General features: G+C 45.6%; 1 protein-coding gene across 2 annotated transcripts; it reads right to left on the bottom strand.

Moving 5' to 3' along the window:
• Positions 1 to 1,138: 1,138 nt before the first annotated feature.
• On the bottom strand, positions 1,139 to 17,812 carry Sf3b2 (splicing factor 3b subunit 2). 2 transcript variants are annotated; one of them, XM_048457989.3, is made up of 20 exons: positions 17,647 to 17,812; positions 17,428 to 17,474; positions 16,937 to 17,014; positions 15,192 to 15,431; positions 13,769 to 13,886; positions 11,437 to 11,543; positions 11,049 to 11,145; positions 10,645 to 10,736; positions 10,152 to 10,367; positions 9,870 to 10,007; positions 9,630 to 9,710; positions 9,239 to 9,466; positions 7,414 to 7,563; positions 6,677 to 6,766; positions 6,459 to 6,566; positions 5,600 to 5,707; positions 5,210 to 5,352; positions 5,019 to 5,120; positions 1,652 to 1,937; positions 1,139 to 1,360 (listed from the first exon to the last, which is right to left on the bottom strand). In XM_048457989.3, exons 1-20 carry the CDS (start codon positions 17,777 to 17,779, stop codon positions 1,289 to 1,291), a joined length of 2,634 nt encoding a protein of 877 aa, XP_048313946.1. In that variant the 5' UTR covers positions 17,780 to 17,812; the 3' UTR covers positions 1,139 to 1,288. The 2 variants fall into 2 exon arrangements, with proteins under 2 accessions (XP_048313946.1, XP_048313945.1); XM_048457988.3 differs by having other exon boundaries at positions 11,437 to 11,546; positions 17,647 to 17,811.
• Positions 17,813 to 18,537: the final 725 nt, after the last annotated feature.

Here is an 18,537-nt window from a genome sequence, read left to right as displayed (position 1 = left end):
CACTGGGTGGGCGTGTCCGAAAGGGGCGGGGAGCCGCGGTCCCACCCAGCCGGGCGCCAAGGGGCGGGGCCAGCCGAGCTGGGCCCCGCGGCCTCTGGGGAGGGGGCTACAGTCTGAGCGTTCTCGCGGCGCTGCTCTCAGGCTTTGGAGTGCCTGCTCCGCGCTCCTCCTCCCCCTCCGTTGGCCGCTACCCCGCCAGCGGAAACCCGGGTTTTCCGGGGCGCGGTCTCGGATCGGAGAGGGCTGCACGGGAGCGCGCTCAGCCCCTGGGATCTGCCGAGCACGTAGCGGAGGCCAACGCTCAGCGGGTCACGCGTTGCGTGAGAATCGGATAGCCTGCTGTGCGACCCCTTCTGTGGGCTACTGGATACTTTGCCCACTCCTGTAAAAGGAGCTGTAAGCGGAGATCCAGCGACTGGTCACCACCTCGGGCACCTGAGCTAGGAAGTTTGCTTATGAGGGTAGGCAGGAGCCCATCTAACAGCCTTTCTTCTTGGTACAGCGCCCTCACCCCCCACCCCAGCCTTCATTTCAAAAGTCCCAGAGTGCTCAGTGCTTTCACAATTTCAAAAATTCTATTTCTCTCAAGGCCTGATCAGCTGCCATACCCCACCCCCACTGCACTTGCACCTTCCTACACCCACACCTCACTTCTCCCCAGTACTTGAGCAAATGTCATGGGATTCCATGCTCCATCCCAGTCTCAGAACCCAAGGGCACCAGGAAAAAACAAGTCTTTCAAACATGAATCCAAGGGTTAGCAGAGACGCTGGAACAATTTAGATTTTGAAACGTAGATGTTCTCCAGTAAGTAAGAAGTAGGCCTTTCTGCCACAAGGTCAACGAGGAAGGCGTGACCTGGCCTACTTCCTTAGCCTACAGTTACTTCCCAGCCTAACCTGGGTGCTAAGCTGGCTATTTTTATTCCCCAGGGACAAAGCAATAAGGTCAGACCAGACCTAAAGGTATTTCCCTCAGAGCCTTCAGACAAAGGAGGGGTAATGGATAGTAAATTATCCACAATTTCAGCACAGCAACCTAAGATCCCATAGTCCTATGGGGTAGTCTGTGATTATCAGCAAGAAGAATGCTTCTGCAGAAGTTAAGGAGAGATTCAAGAGTGTCATGTACTCATCTGTCCTTGGGAAACAGCTTTATTTACAAAACAAGTCTAAAATAAGAACATGAAATGACAAGCCTAGGGAAGTACAGAGTTAGCTTTGAGGACCCACATATAAAGCCCAGACATACAAAGGGCCTAAAGGAAGGCCAGCTATGTGAAGGGGACCTAAAATTTGAATTCCTTGTATTTCTTGCTGCCTCCACGACTGTCCTGGGGCTGAGCTTTCCGTTTCTTTTGCTGTAGGAGAGAGAGAGAGACAGGTTACAACAGGTTAAAAAATCCCCAGACAAGTCATAGACATAAAAATTGGAAAATAAGCACTGAAAACCACAATCTCTCAGATTTGCATCACTTTCTTCTGCTTCCTGTGCCCTAGTATCACGTCATTAAGAGATGGCAACCAATGGGAGAGCTCTAAGAGTTTCAGGCACTGGGTCCACCTTCCCTTTCAGCACTGAAGCACACAGCTCCACCAGGGCAGACAGACTCTCCTCCTAGGCTATCCCCCTAGGTCCCAGTTGCACCCACCTTCTGTTTAGCAGCATGCTCAGCCACCATGTCACTGAAGTCTTCCTTCTCCACTTGTGCCTGCTGCTCCCGCACATGTTCCTCGTACTTCTGGGTCATGGCCATGGGGTCCAGCTCCAACTCCTCAGGGGCCAGCGCTACTTCCACACCTTGCAGCTCAGGGGCTGGGCCCTTCCGACTCATGACCGTGGACATGTCATAGATGTGGGTTGACCCCATCATGGCTCCCCCAACAGTGGCTGTTCTCTTCTCTGGCAGTACAGTGAACAGCTGAGGTGTCTCACTGCTATAAAGGACAAGAAAGTAAACCCAGTAAGGGACAAAAGGGTCTCTGGAGTCAAAGAAACATAGGTAGCATGTAGATTCTTGGGAGAATTCCACAATGACTGCAGCTGAAGTATTAGTAGAATTTTGGGGTGGGGATGTGGTGTGGGTCAGTGCTGATCCTATAGGACAGAATCTGTAAGGGCTACAGACACTAAACTAAGGGATCTTCTGAGTCAAATTAGGAGGGCAGAACCAAGACTTCCATGTAAGGAAAGGTTAGTGGTCAAAAAGGCTAAGTTTCATAGAGAACTTTAGAACAGAGAAACTGTCAAAAGAACAGGCTAACTAGAGCCAGTGAAACAGCTCAGCCGTGCAAGCCAGACTGACCTCTATATAGAACCCATATAAAAGAGAAAGGAGAAAAACAACTCCACCAAGTTGTAACCGTTATGAGCTTGCTGCGGCACAATAGCACATACACACATATGCCCACACAAACTCACCATGCATAAACACACAATAACTGTTTTTAAAAAAGGATAGAAGTCAGGCAGAGGCAGGTGGATCTCTCTGAGTTCGAGGCCAGTCTAGTCTACAAGAACTAATTCCAGGACAGCCTCCAAAACTACAGAGAAACCCTGTCTTGGGGAAAAAACAAAACAAAATTATATACTGATCAAAGTTGAAAATATGTGGAAATACAAATATCCTGGGCCCAGTAAAGTAAATTTCACAAAGCTAAGCAGCCAGCCAGAAACTATTAGACATAAGGCATGGTACTGCACACCTATATTTAATCCCAGGATTGGGGAAGCTGAGACAGGGAGTTCAAGGCCAAAAGCCATCAGTGGTTACATAGAGACCCCATCTCCCCACACCCCCCAAAAAAGCTACATGGCTTTCACCCGAGCACTAAAGGAAGCAGAGAAAGGCAGATCTCTGTGAATCCAAAGGAAGCCTGGTCTAGATAGGCAGTCACAGGTCAGCCAGGGCAACATAGTAAGATTCCCATCTTAGAAAAAAAAGAGAGAAAGAGAAGTTTCAATCCACAGAAAGGAAAATAGCAATCAAAATCAATCCGGAAAGCTACAGGTAGTAGCATACACCTATAATCCCAGCCCTCAGGAGGTGGACCCTGGAGGTCAAGAATTCAAGATCAAAATGTACCATCTGCATGCAAAAAAAGAAAGAGGAAAAAAAGAATTCAAGATCAGCCTAGGCTAGGCTACATGAAATCATCTCAAAAAACAAACAAACAAACAAAAAAACCTGATAAATGTTATAATTAGCAAGCAATTGGGACTGAAGAGATGGTTCAGTGGTTACGAGCACTGACTGCTCTTCCAGAGGACCCAGGTTCAATTTCCAGCACTCACATGGCAGCTCACAACTGTCTGTAACTCCAGGATCCCCAACACCCTCACACACATATATATAGATGCAAAACACCAATAAAATAAAAATAAAAAATTAGCAAGCAAACACATAAAGTGTCATTACAGGGCCTGGGGAAATGGGTCAGCAGGTAATGTGCTTGCTATTTAAGCATGGGGACCTGAGTTTGGATCTGAAAACAAATTGTGTCTCTAAATCCAGCATAGGGTCAGTGGAGACAAGGGCATGTCACAGGGTCTGTGAGAGATTCTGTCTCAAAAAATAAGGGGGAGAGCAATAGATGAAGACTCTTGGGTGGCCAGAGCCTGGTGGTGCACATCTTTAATCCCAGCACTCAGAAGGCAGAGGCAGATGGATCTCTGTGAGTTTGAGGCCAGACTGGTCTACAGATCAAGTTCCAAAAAAGAGTCAAGGCTACATAGAGAAACCCTGTCCCAAGAGAATAGGGGGAAGGGTTAAGAACAACTGAAGACATCTTTACCTGACAGCAAGAAACCTCTGGCACTTACACAGGTGTACACATGTGCACTTACACACATGTGCAGATATACAAATCATGACAAGGAAGCTATTTCATGATAAAGGGGTATGCAGCTAGGTTTTCTGCCAACCTGAAACAAATTAGGGCCATCTGGGAAAAAGAGAATCTCAGTAGGGAAAATGCCCCCACCAGATTGGCCTGTGGGCATACCCATGAGAGAGACATTTCTTGATTGATTAATATAAGGACCCAGCCCACTATGGGCTATGCTACTCCTGGGCAGAAGGTCCCAGGCTGTATAAGAAAGCAGACTGAGCAAACCATGAAGCAGCACTCCTCCATGGCCTCTGCTTCAGTTCTTGCTTTGAGTTCCTTCCTTGACTTCCCTTCTTAATGGACTGAAAGTAACCTGTTTACCAAATAAATCCTTTTGTCCCCAAATTTCTTTTGGTCATGTTTATCATAGCAATAGAAAGCAAACCAGAATAGGGGCCAATCCAATGGGTCTACATAGCAAAAACAGCTGTACAATCCATGACAATGCAAAGTCTCCCTCATGGCCTTTATGCTGGCTTGTGCTTTTATCTCTGCTAACTGCAGACCACCGCAAGCTGATTCAAATACTACCTTTTCAATGAGGCCTTCCAAGGGCCTTTCCATCATTCAACATTCTTCTCAAACCTATTACCCAGTTTCATCGGCCTCACATTGCTAGTCAGACCTGAAATTACTTTATTCTGATCATTTCTCCACCTCAACTATCTACCCTGCTGACTTCCCACTGGCACAAAGCTGGTGTTTAACAACTGTTAAAAGATGCAGGCAGTGGTGGCATACACCTTTAATCCCAGAACTCAGGAGGCAGAGGCAGGCAAACTTCTGTGAGTTCGAAGCCAGCCTGGTCTACAGAGTGAGTTCCAGGACAGCCAAGACTATACAGAGAAACCTTGCCTCAGGAAAAAAAAAAAAAAAAAAAAAAAAAAAAAAAAAAAAGACAGACATACATGAACCTAAGGGAAGTAGAAAAAGACAAGATCTCCTGAGTAAATTGGGAGCATCGGAATCGGGGGGGGGGGCAGAAAAAAATATATAGCTCAATAAAAACAATTTAAAAAATTGCTAAGAAAGGGAATAAAGAAAAACGGAATTAAAAAGTCAGCCAACCAAGCTAAAGACCAATTAAAAAGTCCTCCCCCACAATTACTGCCCGACAACTTCTCTTACCCATCCATTGCCTCCTCAATCTTCTTCTTCCTCAGCTCAATGAGTTCAGGGGTCTCCATTCCAGCTGGTACTGACGAGAATCCTCCAGGAGTGATGAGGCCACTATGAGGAGAGAAATAAAAGCTCCATTGTAAAGCAGCACCTCCAGGGACAAACAGACTGCTCTGGAGGAGGTGGGCTCCACTTCCTACCTGTCTGCAGGTGTGACAAAGCCAGTCTCATCTGGCTTGTCTTCATCACTTTCTTCCTCTTCCTCTTCTTCTGAGGATTCTTCATCAGACGGTTCTAGTTCTCCCCAAGGGGTCCGATCAATCTCTTCTTCTTCAGTTTTGGTCTAAAAGAGATTCTTCATTCATTCAACAAGTACTTACTGTGTGTCTACTGCTCACCCTGCTGTGCACTGAAAGATGGAAGAGCAAGCACATAAATGCCCTAAAGGAAAGCTGCGTGATACCTCAAGAAAATACATGCGCCTTTCAGATTGAACTACCAAGTCCAGCTCCCTGATAATGAAGTTACAGACCAACTATTCCTAACCTTTTTAGCACTGAGTAAAATCAAACTCAGCAGCCTCCCCATACCTGAAACTCAGCAGCATTGGTTCCAAACACATCCCCATAAAGTGGCTTCCCAGTCTCATCTACTGGAGGTTTGCCCCATCCACCAGCATGGTATCCAAAGGAACAGCTCTGCAGAAGAGGGAACATGAATGAGTTTCTCCTAAACTCTAGAAAAGACTGAAAAAAGTTCACACTCCAGGATACGAAGCTCACTCTGGGAAACTAGGACAGCAAAACATAGTTAAACATTAGAAGACATTTAAAGAAAAACAAATAAACAAAAACAAAACCATGGAAGGTGGTGCACACCTTTAAGTCCAGCACTTGGTAGGCAGAAGCAGGTGGATCTCTGTGAGTTCCAGGCCAGACTGAACTACAGAACAAGTCCAGGATAGACAAGGCTGCTACACAGAGAAATCCTGTCTCAAAAAACAAGCAAATAAAAATAAGAATAAAAACTACTGGGGCTAGAGAGATGGCTCAGTGGTTAAGAGCACTTTCTTTTTCAGCAAACCTGGGTCCAGTTCTCAGCACCTACATGGCAGCTCACCACTGTCTATAACTCCAGTCACAGAGAATCTGACACCCTTTCCTGGCCTCTGAAGACATCAGGCATACACACAGATGTAGGTAAAACAACGATAAACATAAAAAAGTAAATAAGTAAAAGCTACTACTTTTTAAAAAAAGAATGTTAACTCAGTGGGTAAAGAAGGGCTTTTGTTCTGTAAAAGTAAGGACCTGAATCAAATATTCAGCTACACAGGGATGCTCACACCTATAATAAACCAGCATTAGGGGGTGAAGACAGGTGGATCCCAAGAGCGGGAAAAAAAAAAAACAACTGGCAGTCAAGAGGGAAAACAAGCTCTCTGCTCACCTCAGGAATAGGTGAATTCAGCCCAGGAATTTTCAGGTTCGGGTAGGATGGGGGTGGCCCATATCGCTGCATGGCAATCAGCCATGGGGGAGGGACTTTGTGGGCATTCTGTAGGAAAAGCAGAACAGGATATGACCCATCTTTCCCTACCCATCTTTCCCTTCTGCTCCTATTCTCATCCTCTTTCTGTTTTCCCCAGCCACACAGTCAACACTTACAGGTCCTACTGGCATCCCTAAGGAAATCCTTAGTTCATCAGATAGGTCTCCAGGCTTCTTCTCCTTCAGCCGTGTCTCAAACTCCTTCCCCTGGGGAAAAAGCACAGCCTGCTCTATTAGGGACTCCAGACACATCCTAAGCTCTCAGTGGCATGGGGATATGAAAATAGACAAGAAATCCTAATCCCCATCAGATAAAAAGTCTCACGAGGACTGCCGGGCTCCCACTTAGATTTTGGGTAGAACAGGAAAAGGAAGAAGGCCAGACTCCTTCTGCTACAAATGTTGCTATGAATGCACAGTGAGAGTAAGGCCAAATGCAGCACCTGCTTTCTCACCTGTGAAGCGAGGCCCCTAGAAAGGATGGCTGTCAGCATCCTTCTATAATCAATCACTTTTTCATGCCATGGTGATTAACATTTCAAAAATTGGGGTAAGAATAAAACTTTCTCCCACTTAAAACACAAAATGTTTCTGCATAACACCTGCCACTTGGCATGCTGTCCCTAAACCACCCGCCAAACATCACTTCAAATACCTGGTCTATAACTCTCTATGAAAAAAGGACTTGTTTGAGGGCGGGAAAAAAAAAAAAAACAAAAAAACACATACTGTCTTACCCAATGCCAGCAATGGGAAATATTAAGGCTAAGGATCACTATACTAGCTTTGAAATGGACTTTAACCAAAATCAGCATCAAGATTCAGTCCTGTTCCTCCCAGTCCCCTTTCCGAACCTCATAATATAGGTCCCCGTGGATAGTGAGCTTTGGTTTGGTCTGCCACTTAAAGAAGGCATCATGCAGTTTCTGGTAGTCAATATCTATCTTCCCCATCTTGGGCCGAACTTTCTCTCTCATTTTTGACTTCATGGTCTTTTGTTCTTCCTGTAAAAAGTATCAGAAGAGATGAATTCCTAGTATTAGTCAATTCTTTATTAGACACTCTGGCTCCAATTCAATGGAATCTCATTTATCTCACTCTGAAAAATCAGCTTAGCTTCAAGAAGCTCCTGAGCACAACAGTAGTACCTGAAATTCAAATGGCACGGTCTGCTGAACAAAACAGACCCACTCTATGAAAGCAATCTCAGCTTTCCGTCAGTACCTACTGCTTGAATGTGTGACCAAGAGAACGGGACAAGGCTGGAGAGTTGGCTCACTGGTTTAAAAGCACTATTGCTTTCGCAGAGGCCATAACTTCAGTTCCCAGCACCTACATGGTGGCTTACATAAGTCTCAACTCTAGTTCCAAAGGTATCTGACATCCTCTGATCTCCACAGGCACTGGGTATAAACCCAGTACACACACATACATGTGTGCAAGCAAAACACCACATATAAAAAGTAAATAAACCTAAAACTAAGAGAGTGAAAACTGGATGACTGCAAGCTAAATGGAAGACAGTTTTCATGTAAAGTTTTTAATCACAGATAACTAGTGCTCAACATATTTACTTAAAATATTTAAACTTAAAAATTTACACAAACATTGTGCTAGGCAGTTTTATGTCAACTTGACACAAGCTAGAGTCATCTGAGGGGAGGGACCCTCAATTAAGAAAATGCCTCCATGTGATCTGGCTGAATGAAAGCCTGAAGGGCAAGGTTTCTCAACTTTCCTAACGCTGTGACCCTTTAACACAATTCCTCATGTTGTTGTGACCCCTAATCATAGAATTATTTTCATTGTTACTTAGTAACTGTAATTTTGTTACTGTTATGACTTGTAATGTAAATATCTGTGTTTTGTGATGGTCTTTGGTGACCCCTGTGAAAGGGTCGTTTGACACCCTCCACCCCCAACAAAGGGGCCAGCTGCTGTTGTAGGACATTTTCTTAATTAGTGATTGATGGGGGAGAGCCTATGCCTGGGCTGGTGGTCCTGGGTGTTATAAGAAAGCAAACTGAGCTAGGTGGTGGTGGCAACGCACACCTTTAATCACAGCACTTGGGAGGCAGATCTCTGTGAGTTCGAGGCCAACCTTGTCTACAAGAGCTAGTTCCAGGACAGCTAGGGCTATTACATGGGAAACCCTGTCTCGAAAACCACCCCCCCCCCCAAAAAAAGAATGCTGAGCAAGTCATGTGGAGCAGGCCAGTAAGCAGCTCCCCGCTATGGTTTCTGCATCAGCTCCTTCCTCCAGGTTCCTGACCTGCTAGAGTTCCTGCCCTCATTGCTCTTGATGATTCACTGTTACAATGGAACTATGAATGAAATAAACCTTTCCTCTCCACATTACTTTTGGTCATTGATGTTTTATCACAGCAATAGTAACCCAACTAAGCCAAGCAGTATTGGCACCTCTAGTTACAAATGCATCAGAAAACAGCAAGCTGACCCAAGTGAAGGCAGGCAGGAAGAAGAGAGGAAGAAAGTTGCTGTTCAGAACCAGGAACCTCAAGCTAGCAAAGGAGTGATGCTCTAAGCCCCAACTCAAGGTCTACTTACAGTGCTGACTTCTAATCTGGAAAAGGTTAATTAGGCCAATTCTAAGGCAGGCTGCTACTACAAAGGGTAAGGGCGGCTGAACTCAAGACTTGTGCCCCAGTCTGGCCTCACCTTCTCCTGCAGGGCCTCTCGCATCTCCTGAATGCCGGTGCGTTTGATGAAGTCTGGCAGCTCAAAGGGGGGCTTCTCAATGCCCCGTTTGCCTTGCAGGTACTTGCGCTTAAAACACCAGTGGCGTGGCACAGGGACAGAGTTCCGGGTGGCCTTGAGGTGGACCAAGAGCTTAGGGTCCTGTGCTGTCACGTCGTGCATCTCCACAACATCAGGCCGAGCCACCAGCTGAAAAGCAGAGCAATACAAAGCCCACCTCTTGGTTAAAGTGGTCTTCTCTTTCTCAAGCATCCATAGTAAGCCCTCTAAGGCAAGTGCACAAGGTAGGTCTGAGTGCACTTCACCATTCCCAGTCAGCCTCCAGATCCGGCTGGGTCATCTCAGGTCTAACCTGCTTGAGTTCTGCCACAGTAAAGCGATTCATTCGGCGCAGCTTCTTCTTGGACAGTTTAGGAGCTTCTGGCTTCTTTTCCTAAAATAAAGTAACATCTTAGGTGGGCCTCAGGTGGGAATCAAACTGCCCAGCCCACTTCAATGCTTAAGTGTCATAAAAGCCTTTTTCATGGTGCCTAAGGGAAGCACCTCAACTTTCTGTGCCCTGCATCCGCCTCCAGCTGTGAGGGGGCCTGACCTGTTCATCATCACTGCTGTCATCGTCACTGTCCTTGTGCTCCTCCTCAAAGCCCTTCTTCTTAGGGACTGCAGAGTTTTCCATTTTGTCAAGTTTCTCCGGCTCCTTTTCCTTTTCTTTCTTCACATCATCAGTGAGCTAAGGAGACAGAGCATTTGAAAATCTCATTCTCCTGACACACCTCCATTTTGACCCCTGTATGCAAACAATGATCCCAGTCTCATCTCCGCCGCATCCCATACCCATCGAGTGTGGCCCACTCAGAGCACACACTCCTTGTACCTTGAAAGCCTCAAAAATCCTCTTGAAGAAGATGAAGTTGGGCTCGTAGATTTCAGGCTCTTCGGTCACATATTCAATCTCGACATCAGCAGCAGGGGAGTCAGAGCCTCGAGACCGAGCTGCGTCTTTCTCTCGGTCCCCAGAGCTCTCTGAAGATGCTGCACGTACCCGCTGGGGCTTTTTCTTCTTCTTTCGGTTTCGACGCTTCCGGTTTTTCTATGAAGACATGAAAACTACCTCAGTCACAAAATCTGCACCCCATGCCTGCCTTTACTACTTCATCCCTGAGTCTTCACCCAAATAGGCAGAAGCCAAAGTTTTGCCTCTCAAAAGGTAAGTTGCTGTGCAGCCTGGAGCCACAGCCTTTTCAGCTGGGCATCAACAGTACTCAGAACTCATGGGCGCTGTGACAAATGAAGGTCTGCGAGATGCTCAGATGACATCAGCACACGTCTGAACTGCATCACCCTTCTGGATGAGCTTCATCACATACCTCCTTTTTGGATACGGACACGGTGTCCTCCTCAGTCTCTGATGCTGACTGTCCCAGGGATGAGCGAGTATCTGTCTCCATTTCTTCTTCCTCTGCTCAAGAAGAATGTGGCAATCAACTTTTCTAACAGTAACTTCACAGTCATCTTTTCCTTTTCTTTTTTTGAAACAGGGTAGTCTCAAACTTACTATGTAGACAAGGAGGACTGTGCACTTCTGATCCTCCTCTCTCTACCTCTAAGTGCTGGAGTCAAGAATGCGTGTGCTACCACACCCAGTTTTCTCGTCACTAGAGTCAGCTGTTCTCTAAACTATGATCTTCTCAGGGATGAGAAAGGAAGGATGTGGCCTCAGCACCACACTGTGGTTCAGTCCTGTGCTGCAGCTTTAGGACACACTACTCACCCTGCTGAGAGTTCATCTCTTCCTGACGGCTTTCCTTCAGCTGCAGAATCTTCTCCAAAGCCTGGGGGATCTTTGGGCCCACAGAGGGATCATCCATCTGCCAGAGACAACACAATCAGAAGAGCCAACTCCCTAATTCCTATCTCTTGCCCTGGAAAGGCTTCTGGGTGGGTAGTGACACACACAATAGATAAGGCTCTGCATCCCTTACAATTCTGCCCAAGATGTCTCCCAAGTCCTTAACCCTAAAGTTCATTTTAGCTAACTGTGGTTCCTGCCTATGCCCAAGAAGTTAGCCCACCCCACACCACAGACTCCCCTGAGGTCCTAAAGCAGTCCCCTCTAAACTACAACTTTTCTAACCCAAGGAAGAAGCCAGCAATCTCACCTCTCTGTTCTCATCTCCAGGGGGCGGTGGGGGACCCCGAGGGCGAGGAACAGGTGCCCCCATGGGCAAAACAGTGGGAGTGGGAACCACAGGGCCTACTGGAGCAGCTACTGTGTGAAGGAAAAGAGAAGTCCAATGTCAAAACAGTATCCTGGTGGCAGCTGTCCTATAGGGCACGAAGTGGTGAAGGACACAGGAGAACTTGTGGGGTGCTGGCATGTTCTGGTACAGGCTTCCCAGGCTGGCTGCACAAGTACACATAGTATGTAAAAGCTTATGACCTAGCGTACACTTGGTATACTTAAGTTTTCCTTTCTTCTTTTGAATGATTATTTTTCTATTCTCTTCTTTCACATTCCATCTGTGTGGTTATAGCCCACAGAGGCCGTAACAGGAAGTCAGATCCCCTAAACTGTAGTTGTTAGTGATCATAAGTCACCCAATGTGGCTGGTCGAGTAGAACTCGGGTCCTCTGCACGACGAGCAGGCACTCTTAAGTAATGAAATATCTCTCCAACCTCTTTGTTTTTTCATTTGTTTTCTAATTTTTATTTATTTTATATGTAAGAATGTTTCACCAGGCATTGGTGGCACACGCCGTTAATCCCAGCTCTCAGGAGATAAATCTCTGTGAGTTCGAGGCCAGCCTGGTCTACAAGAGCTAGTTCCAGGACAGGCTCCAAAGCTACAAAGAAACCCTGTCTCAAAAAACCACACACACACAACCCAAAAAAAGACCGTTTCTTCTTCACACTTATGTACACATGCACTCCTGGTGCCTGAAGAGGTCAAAAGAGAGGATCAGATCCCCTAAAAATTTAGTTGAGTTATGATCCAGCATAACTCAGAACACAACCCAGAACTGAACCTGGGTCCTCAGCAAGAGTAACAAGTACTCTAAACAACTCTCTTCATCTCTCCAGCCCTTTTGTTTTGTTTTTGATATAGGTTCTATGTTGGTCAAGCTCATGATCCTTTCTTCAGCCTCTGACAAATAGGATTACAGGTTACAGATACACACCATCATGGCTGACTCTAATTGTTTGGTTTTTGTTTTGGAGACAAGGGTCTCCCTATGTAGCTCAGGCTGGTTTAGAACTTGCTTTGTAAACCATATTGCTCTCAACCTCACAGAGATGAGCCTGTCTCTGGCTCTGGAAGGTATACACCACCAAGCTCAGCAAGTAATGTTTATTGATGTGTATGGGTTTTTTATCTGCATGCATATATGTGTACATGTGTGCCTGGTGCCCAAGGAGGTCAGAATAGGGCACTGCATCCCTTGGAAGTGGAGTAATAGATAACTGTAACCCACCACATGGGTACTAAGAACAGAACCTGGGACCTCTGCAGGAGTACCAAATGCTCTTAACCAATGAGTCATCTCTCCAGTCTCAGTACTCTTTTAAATTTGATATAAATATACTCGTCCCTTGGTATGTATGGGGGCTTTGTTTTAGGACCCCACCCAAATACTGGAATCAGAATGCTCAAGTCCTTTGTAGAAAACATAGGATGTGCACAGAATCTGTAAATACACTTTGTGTATTTTAAGATCATCTCTAATACCCACGACAATACAAATGCTATGTAAATAGATCTGTTAAAGTTTAGGGAATGACAAGAAAAAGTCTGTATGTGTTGAATACAGATGCATATTTTAAATATAATATATATCAATATATAAAAACATACATATATCTTTAAATACACATATACATGTGTGTATATATATATATTTTAAATGATAAACTGCAAGGAATTTCCAGCTTTAAATTATTTAACTTCATTTTATATGCATTGGTATAACAGTGTCATATTCTCTGAAACTGGAGTTACAGACATGTTATAAGCAGCCATGTGGGTGCTGGGAACTGAACCCGAGTCCTCTGGAAGAGTAGTCAGTGCTCTTAACTACTGAGCCATCTCACCAGCCTCAATATATATATTTTTAATTATAAAATCAAGCCTCAATATATATATTTTATATATATATATAAAATCAGCCTCAATATATATATTTTTAATTATAAAATCAAAATTAAGTCAGACAGTGGTGGTGCATCCCTTTAATCTCAGCTTTTGGGAGGCAGAGGCAGGTCAGCCAGATCTACAGAGTGATTTCCAGAACAGCCAGGGCTACACAGAGAAACACAGGTTTTCAAGTAGTCCAGACCATCTTTGAAATCGATATATTACCTAGGATGACCTATACCCTCCTGCTGTTACCTCTCAAGCAGTAGGATTATAGAAATGTGGCACCATGCCCAGATAAAAAGAAATATTTTAAAAATTACCTTCTTTGCTCCTCCCTTCCATTCAAGGATCTTACCTCGAGGTCCCAGAGGAGTACGAACACCCAGCTGACCCATATCTTGAGGAGGCCGAGGGACTGCAGTGCCCATCTTGGCAATCTCTTGCTGTCGTTCCTGCTCCATTAACACAGCAGCCTGTAAGAGGGGAGTGAAGATGTAGCGTGAAAGAAAGAACTTGGCACCAGCCCTTGACAAATGCGTTCTTTCAGGAGTACAATCAGAAAACCCCGAGGGGCTGACAACCTCCACTCCTACATTTGCACAAAACTTATTAAATTAGAAACTATTCACCACAAGGCAAAATTCCTAGAAACCAATGAGAAAAACCCCAGGAAATTTTTGGTTCCTAGAAGAGAATTCACTATTTAACTAAACACTACCATCTACTTTTCAATGAATTTTCGTCCCCCAGAGTTCAAACTATTTAGAAAGAACCATGAGTCATTTTCTTTTAGTTATCCCTTAAAATCTGCCACAATTTAGACAACTAATATGTCACACCTGTGCCCACATTCGTATTTACTGCTTACCCTCTAATACTCCTCAATTACCCACTGGGTAAAACTGATATGGGGCAGAACATCTTTCACATCATTCCCAAACCTATACTCATCACAGTCTAAATTCAATACAAATGACCACATATGCCAGCATTCTCCACAAAGTACCTAAATGATGCCACATAAGACTAGCAGTAATCAGCCTGGCACTGATGGCACACATCTTTAATCCCAGAACTCGGGAGGCAGAGGCAGATATCTCTCTGAGTTCAAGGCCAGCCCAGTCTACAGAGCAAGACCCAGGACGGCCAGAGCTACACAGAGAAACTGTCTTGAAAAACAAAACAACAACAAAAAAAGTAACTGTAAATATTTTCTGTAATAGATAAATATTATATGTGTCATTATCACAGAAATTGTGCTACATACTTGATTTAGTTTGATTTTTTTTTAAATGACAACCCACTAAAAATTTTTAAAAAATCACTTTTAGTTTATACACCACACAAATGCAGGTTGCACAATGTTAAATCCTTAACTCTACATAAAAATAGAAATACTGGAACTTAGTTGATAACGAGGTAGCCTCCAAGGCAAACTTGAATGAAGCATCTTGATTTGTACACTAAGTAATATACGGCATCCTATGGATGGATCATGATGTGGAAAGTTAGGGCTTCTGCTGCTCTAAGAGCTCATGTTCCTTCAGTGAATGATCTTCTTGCTTAAAAAGAAAACAACCTCATTCCAGTAACAATACAGCCCAGGCCACTCTACCAAAATTCTTGCTTCTAAGATTCTCTGTCACCTTGTACCTATGTTCTAATCTTCAATCAAGACCTTCCTAAAAGGCATGGCCTCAGGGTCTAGCTTTCGAAGGCTCCATTTCCCCATCAAGGACCTATAGTGTATGCTAGGTACAAGTTTCTACCTGTCCTACCTGTTTGGCACGTTCCTCCTGCTGCATCAGCAAAGCTGCCTGCTGCTGTGCCAGCTTCAGCCGTTCTTCTTCTGATAATGCCACAGGCTCACCAACTCGGAGAGGAGGCGGGGGCCCCAGATTTGGTGGGTGAGCCATAGGAAAGCCAAGGCCAAGGCCTGGTGGAGGTGGTGGAGGTGGTGGAGGAGGCTGTAGAGGGGGGAGTCCCATAGGTGGTGGAGGCATAGGAATCCCAGACAGCTATGGGGGAAAGAAATACAGTTATAAACTAGAAAGCATTTCTTCATTTTAGAAGCATTTGCTGGGAACCAAGCAAAAAGAGCTAGGCATTCAAAATCAAATGATGCAGAATCGAGAAAAGGCTAACTTTAGAGCACTGATCAAACAAAGCTATTGGCGCCTCTGAAAAATAACAGGAACATACATTTTGCACTCAATTTAAGGAGATACAAGGACACCTCTAAAATCCATATAGGAACTTTACAATACACACGCACCAATAGACCCTAGGTCAAAGCCACTACTTTAGAAGAAGATACTCAAATATTAGATTCTGAAGGGACTTAAAGAAATAGGAAGCAAGAAAAAAATAAAATAAAATAAAATAAAAAAAAGAAAAGAAATAGGAAGCAGGGCCGTAGAGACAGACCAGCAGTGAAGAACTGCTCTTGCATCACAGGGCTCAATTCCCAGCAGCCAGATGATGGCTCACAATCCTGTCACTCCCGCAACAGTGATCCCACTCGCTATGATAGCTTCCTGTTGACACTGCATGCACATGGTGCCCATGCATGGAGGCAAAACACTCCTACACACATAAACACACACACACACACACACACACACATTATTTTTTTTTGAGACAGAATTTCCCTGTGTAACCCTGGCTGTCCTGGAACTCCCTCTGTAGACCAAGATGGAGTCAGAGCTCCACCAGTGCTGGGATTAAAGGCATTCACCATCATCGTTCAGCTATAAATATTTTCTTTAAAGAAACAGAAACCAAAGTGCCAGGGCACAGAATGCCAAAGAATTACTAAATACAGGAGGTATATAATAAGATCAGAGCATTTGCCTTAATGTCTCAATGAATAACTTGGGAGTTAGGCCTGATAACAAGCACATGACTATATCCAACTGGGAGAGAAACAAGTAAGAATGCTAGGTATTCAAACTGAATCTTGAATAAATCCAGTTTGGAAGAGCAGACATTGAGGACTGAAGCAATACAGGCACTAAGTCAGAAGTGAAAAGGGAGCTGGAGAGATGGCTCAGGACCCTTCCGAAGGTCCTGAGTTCAGTTCCCAGCAACAACATGGTGGCTCACAAGCATCTGTAATGAGATCTGGTGCCCTCTTCTGGCCTGCAGGCATATATGCAGACAGAATACTGTATACATAATAAATAGATTTTTTTTTCTTTTTTGGTTTTTTGAGACAGGGTTTCTCTGTAGCTTTGGGGCCTGTCCTGGAGCTAGCTCTTGTAGACCAGGCTGGTCTTGAACTCACAGAGATCCGCTTGCCTCTGTCTCCCAAGTGCTGGGGTTAAAGGCATGTACCACCACTGCCCAGCATAAATAAATAGATTTTTTAAAAAAAGTGAACAGGCCCCAATTTTGTCTCATTAAACCACTTTCCCCCCCCCCCCCGCTTTAATTCACAATCCCATCTGCTAGCTTTATCTCCAGGCCAATGCATGTGAGAAAGGCTACCCTGAGCAGAAAGGGCCTCTAAACAGTCTCTTACCTGGGCTGACATAGGAGGAGGAGCGGCTTTGTCCCCATCCTCTCCTCTTAAAACTGGTCGATTCAGCACGATGCCAGTCTACAAAAGAAAATAGAACTCTGTCAGACTAAGAGAAACTATTCCATTACACGACCTCCTCTCCCATTCATTTATTTAACAAAATTCACCCAACGCCCGTTTGCCGGAGACTGGGGCTGAAACCTGAGAGAAGCAAGCGGGATAGAAGCGATTACAACAAAGCAAAGGCAAAAAACTGGCTTGGTCTTCGTTTCTTATGTGTATTTAATCCCAGAGCACTCCGGAGGCAAAGGCAGGTTGATCTCTTTAGTTCAAGTTCACCTTGGTCTACAGAGTGAGTTCTAGGACAGTCAGGGCTACCAGAAAAAACCCTATCTCGAAAAACTGAAAAAAGTAAAAGAAACGAAGACCCGTCCATGTGGAGTCTTAAAGCCTCTAGTAAAAAGTTAGACCTATCTTGAACACTCACTCACCTGGCGGGTGTAGGTCTGCAGCCGTTCAACCAGCTCCTCGCGACTCCCTGTGGGACGAAGCACAGAATCCGGGGGTCAGTATCAACCCAAGGAGACCAGCTGGGCCAAGTCGGGTCTCAGCGGCCTGTCTCCGCCCCCCACCCCTGGGTCTCCTGGGTAACCAGGCTCCACTTCTCCACAAAACCACGCAACTTCCCTTTACCGCCCCATGAGCCTCACCCTGGATCGGAGCTCCTATTTCCGCCAATTTGGCCTGAAGCTCCTGGGCAGCCCAGGCGCCATAGTGGCCTGGAGGTGGTGGCGGTGGCAACTGCAATTCTCCTTTGGGAGGTTCTGGATGCTCCGCCGCCATCTTAGCCACAAGAAGGCGCGCGACCAACACGGAAGTTCGGATCAGCCACCGAGCCTACTTCCCGGAACTTCCGGCAGCGCGGTCCACCATGTCCCCCGGTGATTGGAAAGCACTTGATCGAGACAACCCCACCCACTCCGCCCTTTGCTGGGAGAAAGAATACGCCACTAACCAAAGGCTGCAAAGCCTTCTGGGAGTTGTAGTCTGCGGCTGCACCGCCTACAGGCTGAACGCTTGGGGCAACAGGCAGTACCCAACCGTAGATCCGCCGCTAGGACCGCGGGAAGGGCCGCGGGAAGGGCCGCGGGAAGGGCGGCTCTCCGCAGAGCGGGTTCTTTCTGCTTCTCACCGGCCCAAATGGTTACTGAGTCTTCTGGCCCGACATCCTCAGTGATGAGGTACCTGGATGCTTATTTCCCCAGGAGCTCCTAGAGACTGCTCTCCGGCGCCCGCCAAGTAGGAGGTTGGAGCCGATGCCTCTGAATAAAACAGTGTCCGATTGTTTGCCTGTTCGCTCCGACCCGGGCGAGCTTGAATAGACTGAAAGGGGATCAGAGTCCGTGGAGGAACGGACCCGCTGGGCTGAGTTCCAGCTGCTTGACTTGGGGGAAGGGCAATTCTAAAATCCCCCTTTCCACATTCGAGAAAGGCTTAAATAAATGCCTTCCCTGCCAAATGTTTCCCTTCCTTTCTAGGAGATTTCATACCACATTCAATTTTCCACCTTTCAGTTTTAAAACAAAATGTGCACCACGTCT

The sequence above is a fragment of the Myodes glareolus genome, chromosome 7 (assembly GCF_982192425.1).
Source record: "Myodes glareolus chromosome 7, mMyoGla1.1, whole genome shotgun sequence".
Classification (NCBI taxonomy): Eukaryota; Metazoa; Chordata; class Mammalia; order Rodentia; family Cricetidae; genus Myodes; species Myodes glareolus.
This window is presented reverse-complemented; position numbering and strand designations above follow the sequence as displayed.

Coding starts and splice junctions, on each gene's coding strand:
- Sf3b2 (XM_048457988.3), bottom strand. CDS start 17,779: ATGGCGGCGGAGCATCCAGAACCTCCCAAAGGAGAATTGCAGTTGCCA. Junction 6,767..7,413: donor ACGGGGACCTATATTATGAG/GTTCGGAAAGGG, acceptor CTTTTTCCCCAG/GGGAAGGAGTTTGAGACACG. Junction 5,708..6,458: donor TGAATTCACCTATTCCTGAG/GTGAGCAGAGAG, acceptor CCTCTTCTGCAG/AGCTGTTCCTTTGGATACCA.